General features: G+C 45.0%; 1 protein-coding gene across 3 annotated transcripts in view; it reads right to left on the bottom strand.

Annotated features, from left to right (window-relative positions):
- Positions 1-13,160, bottom strand: part of LOC143963522 (NACHT, LRR and PYD domains-containing protein 3-like) — a 262,510-nt gene that overhangs the window by 5,671 nt on the left and 243,679 nt on the right. For 2 of the 3 annotated variants that reach the window (XM_077473192.1, XM_077473191.1), the window contains exons 7-9: positions 10,130-10,300; positions 5,145-5,321; positions 3,171-3,250 (exon numbers count right to left, since the gene is read on the bottom strand). In XM_077473192.1, the coding sequence (XP_077329318.1) occupies positions 3,205-3,250; positions 5,145-5,321; positions 10,130-10,300 (394 nt within the window). In that variant the 3' untranslated portion in view covers positions 3,171-3,204. The remainder of the gene's footprint in view (positions 1-3,170; positions 3,251-5,144; positions 5,322-10,129; positions 10,301-13,160) is intronic. The other variant, XM_077473193.1, reaches the window with a different exon arrangement.

The following is a 13,160-nucleotide window of genomic DNA, read 5'->3' as shown; positions in this document are numbered from 1 at the left end:
AATACCACCAAAAGAAAGCTCTATTTGTGGGAAAAAAAGGACAAAAAATTCATTTGGGTACAGTGTTGCATGACTGAGTAATTGTCATTCAAAGTGTGAGAGCACCAAAAGCTGAAAATTGGTCTGGGCAGGAAGGGGGTTTAAGTGCCCAGTAAGCAAGTGGTTAATTACAGCTCGGAGTTTTATTTTATTTGCTAAACAAACAAACAAACAATGCAAAAAAAAATCATGTTTAATAGTTTGTTATAAAATTTTGCAAACAGGTCATTTTCTCCTTCATTGAAGTGTGTTGATGAGGCGGCACTGCTGGGCACTGATAGGCTGCACTGGTGGGCACTGATAGGCATAGTTAAGGTGGCACTAATAGGCACAGATAAGGTGGCACTGATAGGCACAGATAAGGTGGCACTGATGGACAAAGATGGGTACAGATAAGATGGCACGGATGGGTGGCACTGATAGGTACCACTGATAGATGCGACTGATGGGCACTGATAGGTGGCTCTGATAGGTGGCACTGCTGGGCACTCATGGGTGGCACTGATAGGTACCATTGGTAGATGACACTGATGAGCACAGATATGTGGCACTGGGGTGCAGCACTGTTGAGGCAGATTGTGGGCACTGATGGGTGGCACTGTGGGCACTGATGGGTGGCACTTTTTTATTACTGAGGTGGCACTGGCAGGGAGCAGGTGGGCACTGGTAAGCTGGCCGTGATCGGGACTGATGTCCCGATCATGGCTGCTGGGGATCGGGACATCAGTCCCGATCACGGCCAGCTTACCAGTGCCCACCTGCCCCCTGCCAATGCCACCTCAGTAAAAAATAGCCGATTACCAGCTCTGTTGTGTCACATGATCAGCTGTCATTGGCTGACAGCTGATCACGTGGTAAGGAGTCAGGATCAACCCCTTGCTTCGATCCGTGATCAGGTGAGTCTCATAGACTCGCTGAACACAGAGCGTGCCGTGCGCACCCCTTGGGCGGCAAAGTAGGTCCGCTCTATAGCCGTCATTCGGCTATAGCGCGGATCCCTAATGGTTAAAGGAATTTTTCATTTTTATTGTTTCAATTTAAGCATCATTAAAATCACTGCTGCTTTAAAAAATATTGTTTTAAAAAAAATGTTTTTGATTGATGTCCCCCAGGGGAGTACCCGGGCCCCCATACCCTCTTTATGGCCAATTACTTGCATATAAGCCTTTAAAACTGGGACAATGGGGTTTGCCATTCAGGTCTAATTTTTTTTGATGTTCAAAAGTTCTGATATGGAATGAACAAGAGGGTGTGCAGCCCATCACTAGTGACTACACGTAATGCTCTGTAGTGGGGTGGGTGACATGTAATGCTCTGCAGTGGGTTGGGTGACATGTAATGCTCTGCAGTGGGTTGGGTGACATGTAATATGCTCTGCAGTGGGATACGTGACACGTAATACTCTGCAGTGGGGTGGGTGACATGTAATGCTCTGCAGTGGGTTGGGTGACGTGTAATGCTTTGCAGTGGGATGGGTGACATGTAATATGCTCTGCAGTGGGATGCGTGACACGTAATACTCTGCAGTGGGGTGGGTGACATGTAATGCTCTGTAGTGGGGTGGGTGACATGTAATGCTCTGCAGTGGGTTGGGTGACATGTAATGCTCTGCAGTGGGATGAGTGACATGTAATATGCTCTGCAGTGGGATGGGTGACACGTAATACTCTGCAGTGGGATGGGTGACATGTAATATGCTCTGCAGTGGGATGGGTGACATGTAATATGCTCTGCAGTGGGATAGGTGACACCTAATACTCTGCAGTGGGATGGGTGACATGTAATATGCTCTGCAGTGGGATAGGTGACACCTAATACTCTGCAGTGGGATGGGTGACATGTAATATGCTCTGCAGTGGGATAGGTGACACCTAATACTCTGCAGTGGGATGGGTGACACCTAATACTCTGCAGTGGGATGGGTGACATGTAATATGCTCTGCAGTGGGATAGGTGACACCTAATACTCTGCAGTGGGATGGGTGACATGTAATATGCTCTGCAGTGGGATGGGTGACATGTAATGCTCTGCAGTGGGATAGGTGACACCTAATACTCTGCAGTGGGATGGGTGACATGTAATATGCTCTGCAGTGGGATGGGTGACATGTAATATGCTCTGCAGTGGGATGGGTGACATGTAATACTCTGCAGTGGGATAGGTGACACCTAATACTCTGCAGTGGGATGGGTGACATGTAATATGCTCTGCAGTGGGATAGGTGACACCTAATACTCTGCAGTGGGATGGGTGACATGTAATGCTCTGCAGTGGGATAGGTGACACCTAATACTCTGCAGTGGGATGGGTGACATGCAATGCTGCTAGAATAGATGGGTGACACACAATGCCCTGGGGGGTGACACAGAATCTTCCTGGGGGTGACACAGAATCTTTCTAGGGGGTGACAGAGTCTTCCTGGGGGGTGACACAGAATCGTCCTGGGGTGAATGAATGAATGAATGAAATACTTGTATAGCGCACAATGCAAACTGAATCGCCTCTAGGCGCTGTGGCGAGCTTTGATCATCTGAATGAATGAATGGGGTGACAAAAAATCTTCCTGGGGGGGTGACACAGAATAAACCCTTTTTTTCCAATGAAAGTTGAGTCAGTAAAATGTATTGCTAGTAAATTTGACACAACAGGACAGTGTCTTGTATGAATAAAGTTTGTTGTAATGTTTGGTCCTTGTGCCGTTGTCACAGAACATCATCCAGGAGCCAATCCACATGCAGCTCTAAAAGTGCGGGGGCTGCTGTCACTCATAGAGAGGAGGCGGGGCACCAATCAGATGACAATGGAGGCGGAGCTGTAGCGGTGATGTGATGGGCGGTGCAGCCAGTGTGTCACCGCAGGCTTGTAGTACAATAGATGGGAGCGCACATGCGCGGGTGCCCCTATCAGATCAGTGGTGTGAAGGGGGCACCGGTCACACAACAACACAGGAAGTGGGCAATACTGAGCAGAAATGACGCCATTTAGAAGAGGAAAAGAAGAGAAAGATTACTATTACTGGAATTCTATATTTAAGGATCAGAAAGAGAAAATAAAAGCTGAGAGTTGATGTGACTTTACTCTGATATCATCCATTCCGGACATTCTCTTCATATCCGGATCCGTGTATTACCTGAGAGGGGGAGGGGCTCCCACACACCATCTTCTTATCTTCTTCTCTCTATAGATACTTTCCAGCCTCCTCCTCCAATCCTTCATAGAAGAATAAAATGAGAGTGTTAGAGGAGGAAATGTTGCTGTGATGATGGAAGGGGGGAGGGGCTCATACTGAGCTCTGTAAGACATGATGGGAAAGTGAGGGGCCCTCACCATGGCAGGGGCCACACACTCATCTCCATCCAACCATTGGGATAGCAGACTGTATGCCGGGTGTGCTGGGCTGTCATGTGTACAGGCTGAGAACACACATCCGATTGGCTCAGTTATACTGACACATTGGATGGACCTCGGGGGATGGGGGGGTATTTTTCTATAAAGGTAAAACCTTGTGGAAGATTGTAGGACCTGACTAAGATTATTATTGGTGGATCTGATTCTCCCCATCCCCCATCTGTAATGATAAAACTTGGGATGAGGAATAAATTCTCCATCATCTGGGAAATCTGTGACTGGCACAGGAAATCTCAATCATCTCTCTCATTATCTGTATAACTACAGAGACCTCCAATGGGCTCTACAGAAATTGTATAGAATGTTTGTCACCCGTCCTTCCATCTTCATTACAGAGCAGAAGACCTCCCAACAACGTCCCACCTCCATCATCTCACCTCCATCATCTCACCTCCATCATCTCACCCCCATCATCTCACCCCCATCACCTCACCTCCATCATCTCACCTCCATCATCTCACCTCCATCATCTCACCTCCATCATCTCACCTCCATCATCTCACCTCCATCATCTCACCCCCATCATCTCACCCCCATCACCTCACCTCCATCATCTCATCCCCATCATCTCATCCCCATCCCCATCATCTCATCTCCATCATCTCACCCCCATCGTCTCATCTCCATCATCTCATCTCCTCCATCATCTCACCCCATCATCTCATCTCCATCATCTCACCTCCATCATCTCATCCCCATCATCTCACCCCCATCATCTCATCCCCATCATCTCATCTCCATCATCTCATCTCCATCATCTCACCGCCATCATCTCACCCCCATCATCTCACCCCCATCATCTCACCCCCATCATCTCACCCCCATCATCTCACCCCCATCATCTCATCTCCATCATCTCATCCCCATCATCTCATCTCCATCATCTCACCCCCATCATCTCACCGCCATCATCTCATCTCCATCATCTCACCCCCATCATCTCATCTCCATCATCTCACCCCCGTCATCTCACCCCCGTCATCTCACCCCCATCATCTCACCCCCATCATCTCACCTCTGTCATCTCACCTCCATCTCACCCCCATCATCTCACCCCCATCATCTCATCCCCATCATCTCATCCCCATCATCTCACCCCCATCATCTCATCCCCATCATCTCATCCCCATCATCTCACCCCCATCATCTCACCTCCATCACCTCATCTCCATCATCTCACCCCCATCATCTCACCCCCATCATCTCACCCCCATCATCTCATCCCCATCATCTCACCCCCATCATCTCATCTCCATCACCTCATCTCCATCATCTCACCCCCATCATCTCACCCCCATCATCTCATCCCCATCATCTCATCCCCATCACCTCACCTCATCTCCATCACCTCATCCCCATCACCTCACCTCCATCACCTCACCTCATCTCCATCACCTCATCCCCATCACCTCACCTCCATCACCTCACCTCATCTCCATCATCTCATCCCCATCACCTCATCCAGCATCATCTCACCCCCATCATCTCATCCCCATCATCTCATCCCCATCATCTCACCTCATCATCTCATCTCCATCATCTCATCACTGTCATCTCACCCCGGTCATCTCACCTCCGTCATCTCACCCCCGTCATCTCACCTCCATCATCTCATCCCCATCCAATGTTGTCTACATTTTACTATTCACATTCTAAGACTTAGTATGTGTGTTACCTCCGATATAACAGATCTTACCATCTATCCACAGAGAAGTCGGCATTCCGGAGGACCTCACAACGTCGTCTCACTTCTGACTCCGACATCTCATCATCATCATCCAATGTTATCCACAGATAGGTCAGAGTTCGGTTTGTGGAGATAACGGAGCAAAGATCATCACAGCTCCATAATGTCCCTTTACATTCATAGACACTGGAGGGAGAAACAGGAAAGAGGTGAAATGTTCTTCCAGGGAGGGGCAGAAGTAGACACATCCAATGAATAATCAGTGGGCGGGGTCTTAGAAAATAAAATACAAAGCTACCTCATATGTTCCCACAATGCCCATTAATCAGTGCCCACCAGTGGTGCTGATCAGTGTAGTCTCATCAGGCAATTTGAAGGGGCAGATTTGATGATGGCAGTTTTTATGTGGAAAATAAGATGGGGCAATTTTGATGGTGGCAGTATAATTGGACAATATAATGTGGCAGTTTTTATGGGGAAATTTGATGGAGCAGTTTTGATGGAGCAATTTTGATGTTGGCAGTATAATGGGGCAATTTTGATGGGGGCAATTTCATAGGGCAGTTTTGATGAAGCAATTTTGATGGGGGCAATTTCAAAGGGCAGTTTTGATGAGGCAATTTTGATGGGGCAATTTCATGGTGTTATTTTGATTGTGCCAGGATAATGGGACATTTTGATGGGGAAGTTTTGATGGGGGCAATATGATGGGGCATTTGTTATGGGGCAAATTTTACTTGACAATTTTAGTGGTGGCTGTATAATAGGGCAATTTTGATGGCGGCAATAGGGTGGGGCAATTTTGATGGTGGCAGGATGACTGGGCAGTTTTTGTGGGGCAATTTTGATGGTGGCAGTATAATGGAGCAATTTTGAAGGGAGCAATTTCATGGAGAAATTTGATGGGGCAAATTTGATGGGGGCAATTTTGATTGTGGTAGTATGATGGGGCAATTTTATGGGTGTCATTTTAAGGAGGCAATTTGATGGGGCAATAGGATGAGGCAGTTTTGATTGTGTCAGTAGGATGGGACAATTTTGATGGGGGTAATTTTGATGGTGGCAGTATGATGGGGCAATAGTATGGGGCAATTTGATGGGGGCAATTTCCTGGTGCAATAGGATGAGGCAGTTTTGATGGGACAATTTTGGTGGTGGCAGTATAATGGTGCAATAAGATGGGGCAATTTGATGGGGTTATTTTGATGGGGTTATTTTGATGGGGGCAATATTATGAGGCAAATTTGATGGGGGCATTTTGATGGTAGCAATATAATGGGGCAATTTCATGTGGAAATTTGATAGGGCAGTTTTGATGGGGCAATTTGATGGAGGCAATTTAGATGGTGGCAGTATTATGGGGCAATTTTGATGGGAGTAATAGGATAGGACATGTATGGTGCCAGTATAATGGGGAAATTTTGATGGGGGCAATAGGATGGGGCAATTTTGATGGGGCAAAATCATGGTGTTATTTTGACTGTGCCAGGATAATGGGACATTTTGATGGGGCAGTTTTGATGGGGGCAATATGATGGGGCATTTGTTATGGGGCAATTTTTACTTGACAATTTTAATGGTGGCTGTATAATAGGGCAATTTTGATGGCGGCAATAGGGTGGGGCAATTTTGATGGTGGCAGTATGACTGGGCAGTTTTTGTGGGGAAATTTTGATGGTGACAGTATTAATGGGGCAATTTTGAAGGGAGCAATTTCATGGAGAAATTTGATGGGGCAATTTTGATGGGGCAAATTTGATGGGGGCAATTTTGATTGTGGTAGTATGATGGGGCAATTTTATGGGTGTCATTTTAAGGGGGCAATTTGATTGTGGCAATTTTGATGGTGGCAGTATAATGGGGCAATTTTGATGGGGGCAACAGGATGGGGTAGTTTTGATTGTGTCAGTAGAATGGGGCAATTTTGATGGGGGCATTATGATGGGGGTAATTTTGATGGTGGCAGTATGATGGGGCAATAGTATGGGGCAATTTGATGGGGGGAATTTCCTGGTGCAATAGGATGAGGCAGTTTTGATGGGACAATTTTGGTGGTGGCAGTATAATGGTGCAATAAGATGGGGAAATACGATGGGGCAATTTGATGGGGGCAGTTTTGATGGGGGTAATATTATGGGGCAAATTTGATGGGGGCATTTTGATGGTAGCAGTATGATGGGGCAATTTCATGTGGAAATTTGATAGGACAGTTTTGATGGGGCAATTTTGATGGGGGCAATTTGATAGGGCAATTTTGATGGAGGTAATTTAGATGGTGGCAGTATTATGGAGCAATTTTGATGGGAGTAATAGGATAGGGCATTTATGGTGCCAGTATAATGGGGCAATTTTGATGGGGGCAAAATGATGGGGCAGTTTTTATGGGGCAATAGGATGGGGCAATTTTGGTGGTGGAAGTCTAATGGGGCAAATTTGATGGGGGCAATTTCATAGGACAGTTTTGATGAGGCAATTTTTATGGCACAATTTTGATTGTGCCAGTATAATGAGACATTTTGATGGGGCAATAGAATGGGGCAGTTTTAATGGGGGCAATATGATTGGGCAATTGTGATGGTGGCAGTAAAATGGGGCAATATGATGGGGGCAATTTTGATGGCAGTTTTGATGGGGATAATTTTAAGGGGGCAATTTGATTGGGGCAATTTGATTGGGGCAATAGGATGAGGCAGTTTTGATGGAGCAATTTTGACTGTGGCCATTTTGATGGTGGCAGTATGATGGGGCAAAATGATGGGGCAATTTTGATGGTGGCAGTATGATTGGGCAATTTTGATGGGGCATTAGCATGGGGCAGTTTTGATGGGAATAATTTGATGGGGAAGCTTCTGCAAAAGGAAATTACTTTATAAAAGATGCTAAATGTAAATGATATCCCTCTTTCTGTGTAGATGTTATATACACACACACATCTGTACATAAACAAGGGATATCATTTACAATTATCATCTTTTATAAAGTAATTTCCTTTTGCAGATTTTTGTATTTCTAGATTTATAATCTTTGTAAATGTAGATAAACTTCCTGCCTCCTGGAGGGGGAGGGGAGGTTTCCATAGCTAAGGGGCGGGAACTTCGTCTGACACTGCTGTTGCTATGGAAACCCGACCTACAACCTATTACACGGCTCGTGCTGCTCTGAGCATGTGCGAGATCTGGAGGTGCATGCTGGGTAACCATGGAATACAGGAAGAGATACAGTCTTGCTTCAGATGCCCCCACATGAGATGGCGGCGGCCTGCTGGGACTTACAGAAGTAAGAAATCAATGCTGCAAAAATAGAAAGCGGCCCTTGGATTACAGCGTAACCTTTACTAGAATACATGAATCATGAGGATTATAGGGGGAGATTTATCTACAAAGTCACATTTCTCCGGAGCACCACTTTATATATACAAGTGCCATAAAAGCCCCCCTTAGGGGTATTTATTTTGCTTCTAACAAGTTTTTGGATGTGGCACTACTGAGAGGAAATCCTCACCGACTCCATTTCTACAATTACCGGGATAAAGTTGTTAGTTTTCTGTATAAAGTGTATTAATAGCAATTCATTATTGTGCAGCACATTGTTCCAGCACTGAGGTTGTGGTAGTAGCAGACATATATTCTATGTAGTATTTGCTTTGTATTATCATTTTTGTTGTGTAATTATTATTTGGAAGTATCAGGATCAGGTGGTTAGGTGGTTTGTTACATAGTTACACAGCCGTATAGTAACACTGGGGTTGTGGTAACACTTACCTCTGTCTGCAGGTAGGTTGTCTGTCTGTGTAATATAGAGCAGAGCTACACTAGTTTGTTATTTAGTGTATAAAATATGTAGAAAGATAAAGAATGAGAGAAAATACAACAAAGACAAAAGGACAGACACAGTCTGGCTGTGAGAATAAAAGAGAAATAAACTTTTTCTGAGGATTATCCTGTGACAGGAACATGTCAGGAACATCCGCTATTCACCGGTTAGACCGGCACCATGGGAATCACCCGTCCATATCTCAGGATCCTCAATTTATGGATGTGGGTGGAGTTTAGCCATCAGCCAACCAACCCTGGGGGGTGTTCCCTGCCCAGCCCACAAGCCGGTCCTGTGTTCTGAAGGAACCAGAGCTAAATGGACCATGAATGGTTCTGATGGATGAGGATTGGATTTCCAACACCGGCATGTCAGTCTGATCCCAACAAGACCAATCAGAGCTTGTCTGGTGTGATCAGACCCCATAGAACCATTCTGGGGGTTCTCCTGGATTCTATCCTCACTACACATACAATGTTATATGTACATGTACCCCAACATGTCTACAATCAGGGGCAATTATTTCCATCTCTCTGCAACTAATATTTTATTTTGTATGAGAGATAAAATAGATTCCTCTGATCTCTGATATAAATCAATGTCTGGCAGACGGTTCGGGGTCTTCTCCCTGTATCGGCCTCCTCCCCTGCTGGGCTTGTAGATGAAATGACTAGGACTTCTCTTTGAGGCTCAGTGAGGTGACAATTTTATATCTACAAGGATGGGGGGATTTTATTGGCATCTAGGGGTCACTTCTGGTCTAGAGACTCGCTCTGTCCTTCCATATTCTAATTGAGGACCATCTGTCTATGATTGGTCACTGAATGAAGAGAATACGGAGTCCTGTGCGTCTTCTGGTCTGTTTCAGGTCCGAATTCAGCCAGAAATCAGACCTGAAATGGTGAATGGAGACGCACCGGACCCCCTGCTGTGACCCGCTGTGACCTCCAGTGTGACCCCAGCCAAAGTCTGATCTCTGATAGTCAGTGGAGGGGGGAGGGGATGAAAGCCAATAACAGCGAGTGACCTGAAGGACTATGATGGGAAGTCCCAGTGTAACCGGCCAATCAGAAGTCTGTCTTTGTATAACTTCCATCTAGGTGACATGTCTGGATCCCTCACATAGAAGATTTATACCAGAATCCTGCAGAATATTATATCATTTATAGGATAATTCTCACCTCAGACTCTGCAGAGTACAGCCAGGATCTCTGAGCGTCTCACATAGAAGTTTTATTCCAGAGTCTTCCAGATTATTCCCTGATAAATCCAGTGTGGTGAGGGATCGATTATTGATAAGAATGGATCGGAGATCATCACAGCCGGAGGAAGTCACACCACAATACAACAACCTGCAGAGACAAATCCAGACACATGATATTATATTATAAGATGAATATGAGGAATTATCCCCATTTAGTGAAAAGTAACATAACATCACTAGAGCGGAATATCAGGATATACAGAATGTTATACAGAGGAAAGATCTTGTTATTAGGGAAGCTGATAAAGGTGAAGCTGTTGTAGTACTTATGTCTACACAGTATAAAGAGGGGGCGCTGTGACAGCTCAGTCACCCCTTATGTACCCGGTTATTAAGCAGGACCTCACACAGTGTCTCATACAGGGGCTTCTGAAATTGATAGATAATGGAAAGGATCTGGGGGGGTTTATGAAATAAAACAGCAGAATTTCTGATGGTGGATCCCCCAGTGACCCCAATATTCCATCACCTTCCTAAAGTCCACCAATCAGGAGTTCCCATTGAAGGTCACCGGATTGTGGCAGGAATAGGATCCCTTATAGAGAATGTAGGGGGGAGGGGTGGATATACATTTCCAGCCTTTAGTGCTGAGACTTCTGGGATATATTAGAGATACAAGTACTATATTGGTGGATATTCCACATTTACAATGGGATTCTACATTCACATGGGGGACACTTCACATTAAAGCACTTTATTCTTCCATCCCCCATTCTTTATTGTCTCCACCAATCAGATATCATCTCCATAGATATAGATCATATACTAGGATGTTACAGGAATTATTACAGAGGATGGAAAGGATGAAGGTTTTTTACCTTAACCACTTCAGCCCCGGAAGGTTTTACCCCCTTAATGACCAGAGCACTTTTTACAATTTGGCACTGCGCTGCTTTATCTGGTAATTGTGCGGTCATGCAATGCTGTACACAAACAACATTTGTGTCCTTTTTTCCTACAAATAGAGATTTATTTTGGTGGTGTTTTATCAGCTCTGGGAATTTTATTTTTTGCAATATAAATGAAAAAAGACGAAAAATATTGAAAAAAATGATATCCCTACTTTTTGTTATGAGAAAAATCCAATAAACTCAATTTTAGTCAATGTTGGAAAGTAAAGTAGATCTCCTCCAGTCATATATCTGCCAAAATATGCCGATAGTATCACACTGACACTGCATGAGATAACAACTGATGCAGTGTCAGTGTGATATTATCGGCATATATTGGCAGATATATGACTGGAGGAGATCTACTTTACTTTCCAACATACGGGATACCAGCTGAAAGGCAGCCAGGTGATTTACAGACAGATACTGCAGTGGATGCCGACACCGTGATTCTCGGGTGACTGTGGTACTGATATACATATTAACCACTTCGGACCCAGGACAATTCTGACATTTCTCTCCTACATGTAAAATTCCTAATTTTTTTGCTAGAAAATTACATAGAACCCCCAAACATTATATATGTTTTTTTAGCAAAGACCCTAGAGAATACAATGGCGGTCATTGCAACTTTTTATCTCGCACGGTATTTGCGCAGCAATTTTTTGAACATGTTTTTTTCAGAAAAAAAAGTTTCATGCTTAAAAAAAACAAACAGTAAAGTTAGCCCAATTTTGCATAATGTGAAAGAGGAGGATACGCCGAGTAAATAGATACCCAACATGTCACGCTTCAAAATTGTACGCGCTCGTGTAATGGCGCCAAACTTTGGTATTTAAAAATCCCCATAGGCGACGCTTTAAAAATTTTTACTGGTTACATGTTTTGGGTTACAGAGGAGGTCTAGGGCTAGAATTATTGCTCTCGCTCTAATGTTCGCGGCGATACCTCACATGTGTGGTTTGAACACCGTTTTCATATGTGGGTGGGACTTACGTATGCGTTCGCTTCTGTGTGCGAGCTCACGGGGACAGGGGCGCTTAAATTTTTTTTTTTTTTTATTGTTAATTTTATTTTTATTTTTTTAGTTTTAAAAATTGACTTTTATTCCTATTACAAGGAATGTAAACATCCCTTGTAATAGGAATATGGCACGATCGGACCTATTTACAGTGAAATATGGGGTCAATAAGACCCCATATCTCACCTTTAGGCTGGGAAGAATAAAAAAAAACGATCATGGCTTCCTAGCCAGATCGGCGCCGTTAATTTGAATACCGAGGCCGGGCGTGACGTCATAACATCGCGCCCGGCCTCCGAACGATCATAGAGACTCCAGGGACAATCTAGTCTGCCGGAAATCTCTATGATCACATGCTGGGGCCGGCGGATCCTGTGACCGACTCACCGATGGAAACGGTGAGTCGGTAGAAGCACCGGAGGGTGGCGGGAGGGGGGGCATCCCCTCCTGCCGCCCGTAAGAATGATCAAGCAGCGGAACAGCCGCTATGATCATTCTTATGGTGTAGGGAATCGCCGGCTGAAAACGGCAATATCTGAATGATGTCTGTGGACTCAGGCAACATTTAGATATAACCAGCGAAACCCCATGGCGACAATAGACGTAGTGCGGGTCTCAAGTGGTTAAAGTGTTTGTAAACCCTTACAGACCACTTTGACCTACAGGTAAGCCTAGATTAAGGCTTACCTGTAGGTCCAATAAATATCTCCTAAACCTATACAGTTTAGGAGATATTTACAAAAAGACAGCCACCACTGTCTACGGCGTATGTGCCGTAGACAGCGGCACGCAGGCGCACTGGAAATGCCGCAGATCATGGCCACTCGTGTTGGCTCCTGTGCGCATACATGGGAGTGACGTCATTGCGGCTCCGGTAAATCACAGCGCTGGAGCAGCAAGACCCGGAAGTCGCTCCGGGATACATGGCAGCTGAACATGAAGACGGAGGACAGCTTTGGGGGCTTCGTTCTCAGGTAAGTTATTCATAATGAGCTAGTATGCTATGCATACTAGCTCATTATGCCTTTGCCTTACAG

The sequence above is a fragment of the Lithobates pipiens genome, unplaced genomic scaffold (assembly GCF_037356315.1).
Source record: "Lithobates pipiens isolate NorthernLeopardFrog02 unplaced genomic scaffold, aLitPip1_a1.2 Scaffold_8, whole genome shotgun sequence".
NCBI classification, from domain to species: Eukaryota; Metazoa; Chordata; class Amphibia; order Anura; family Ranidae; genus Lithobates; species Lithobates pipiens.
The sequence above is the reverse complement of the archived record's forward strand: the minus strand, read 5'-3'. Positions and strand labels throughout refer to the sequence as shown.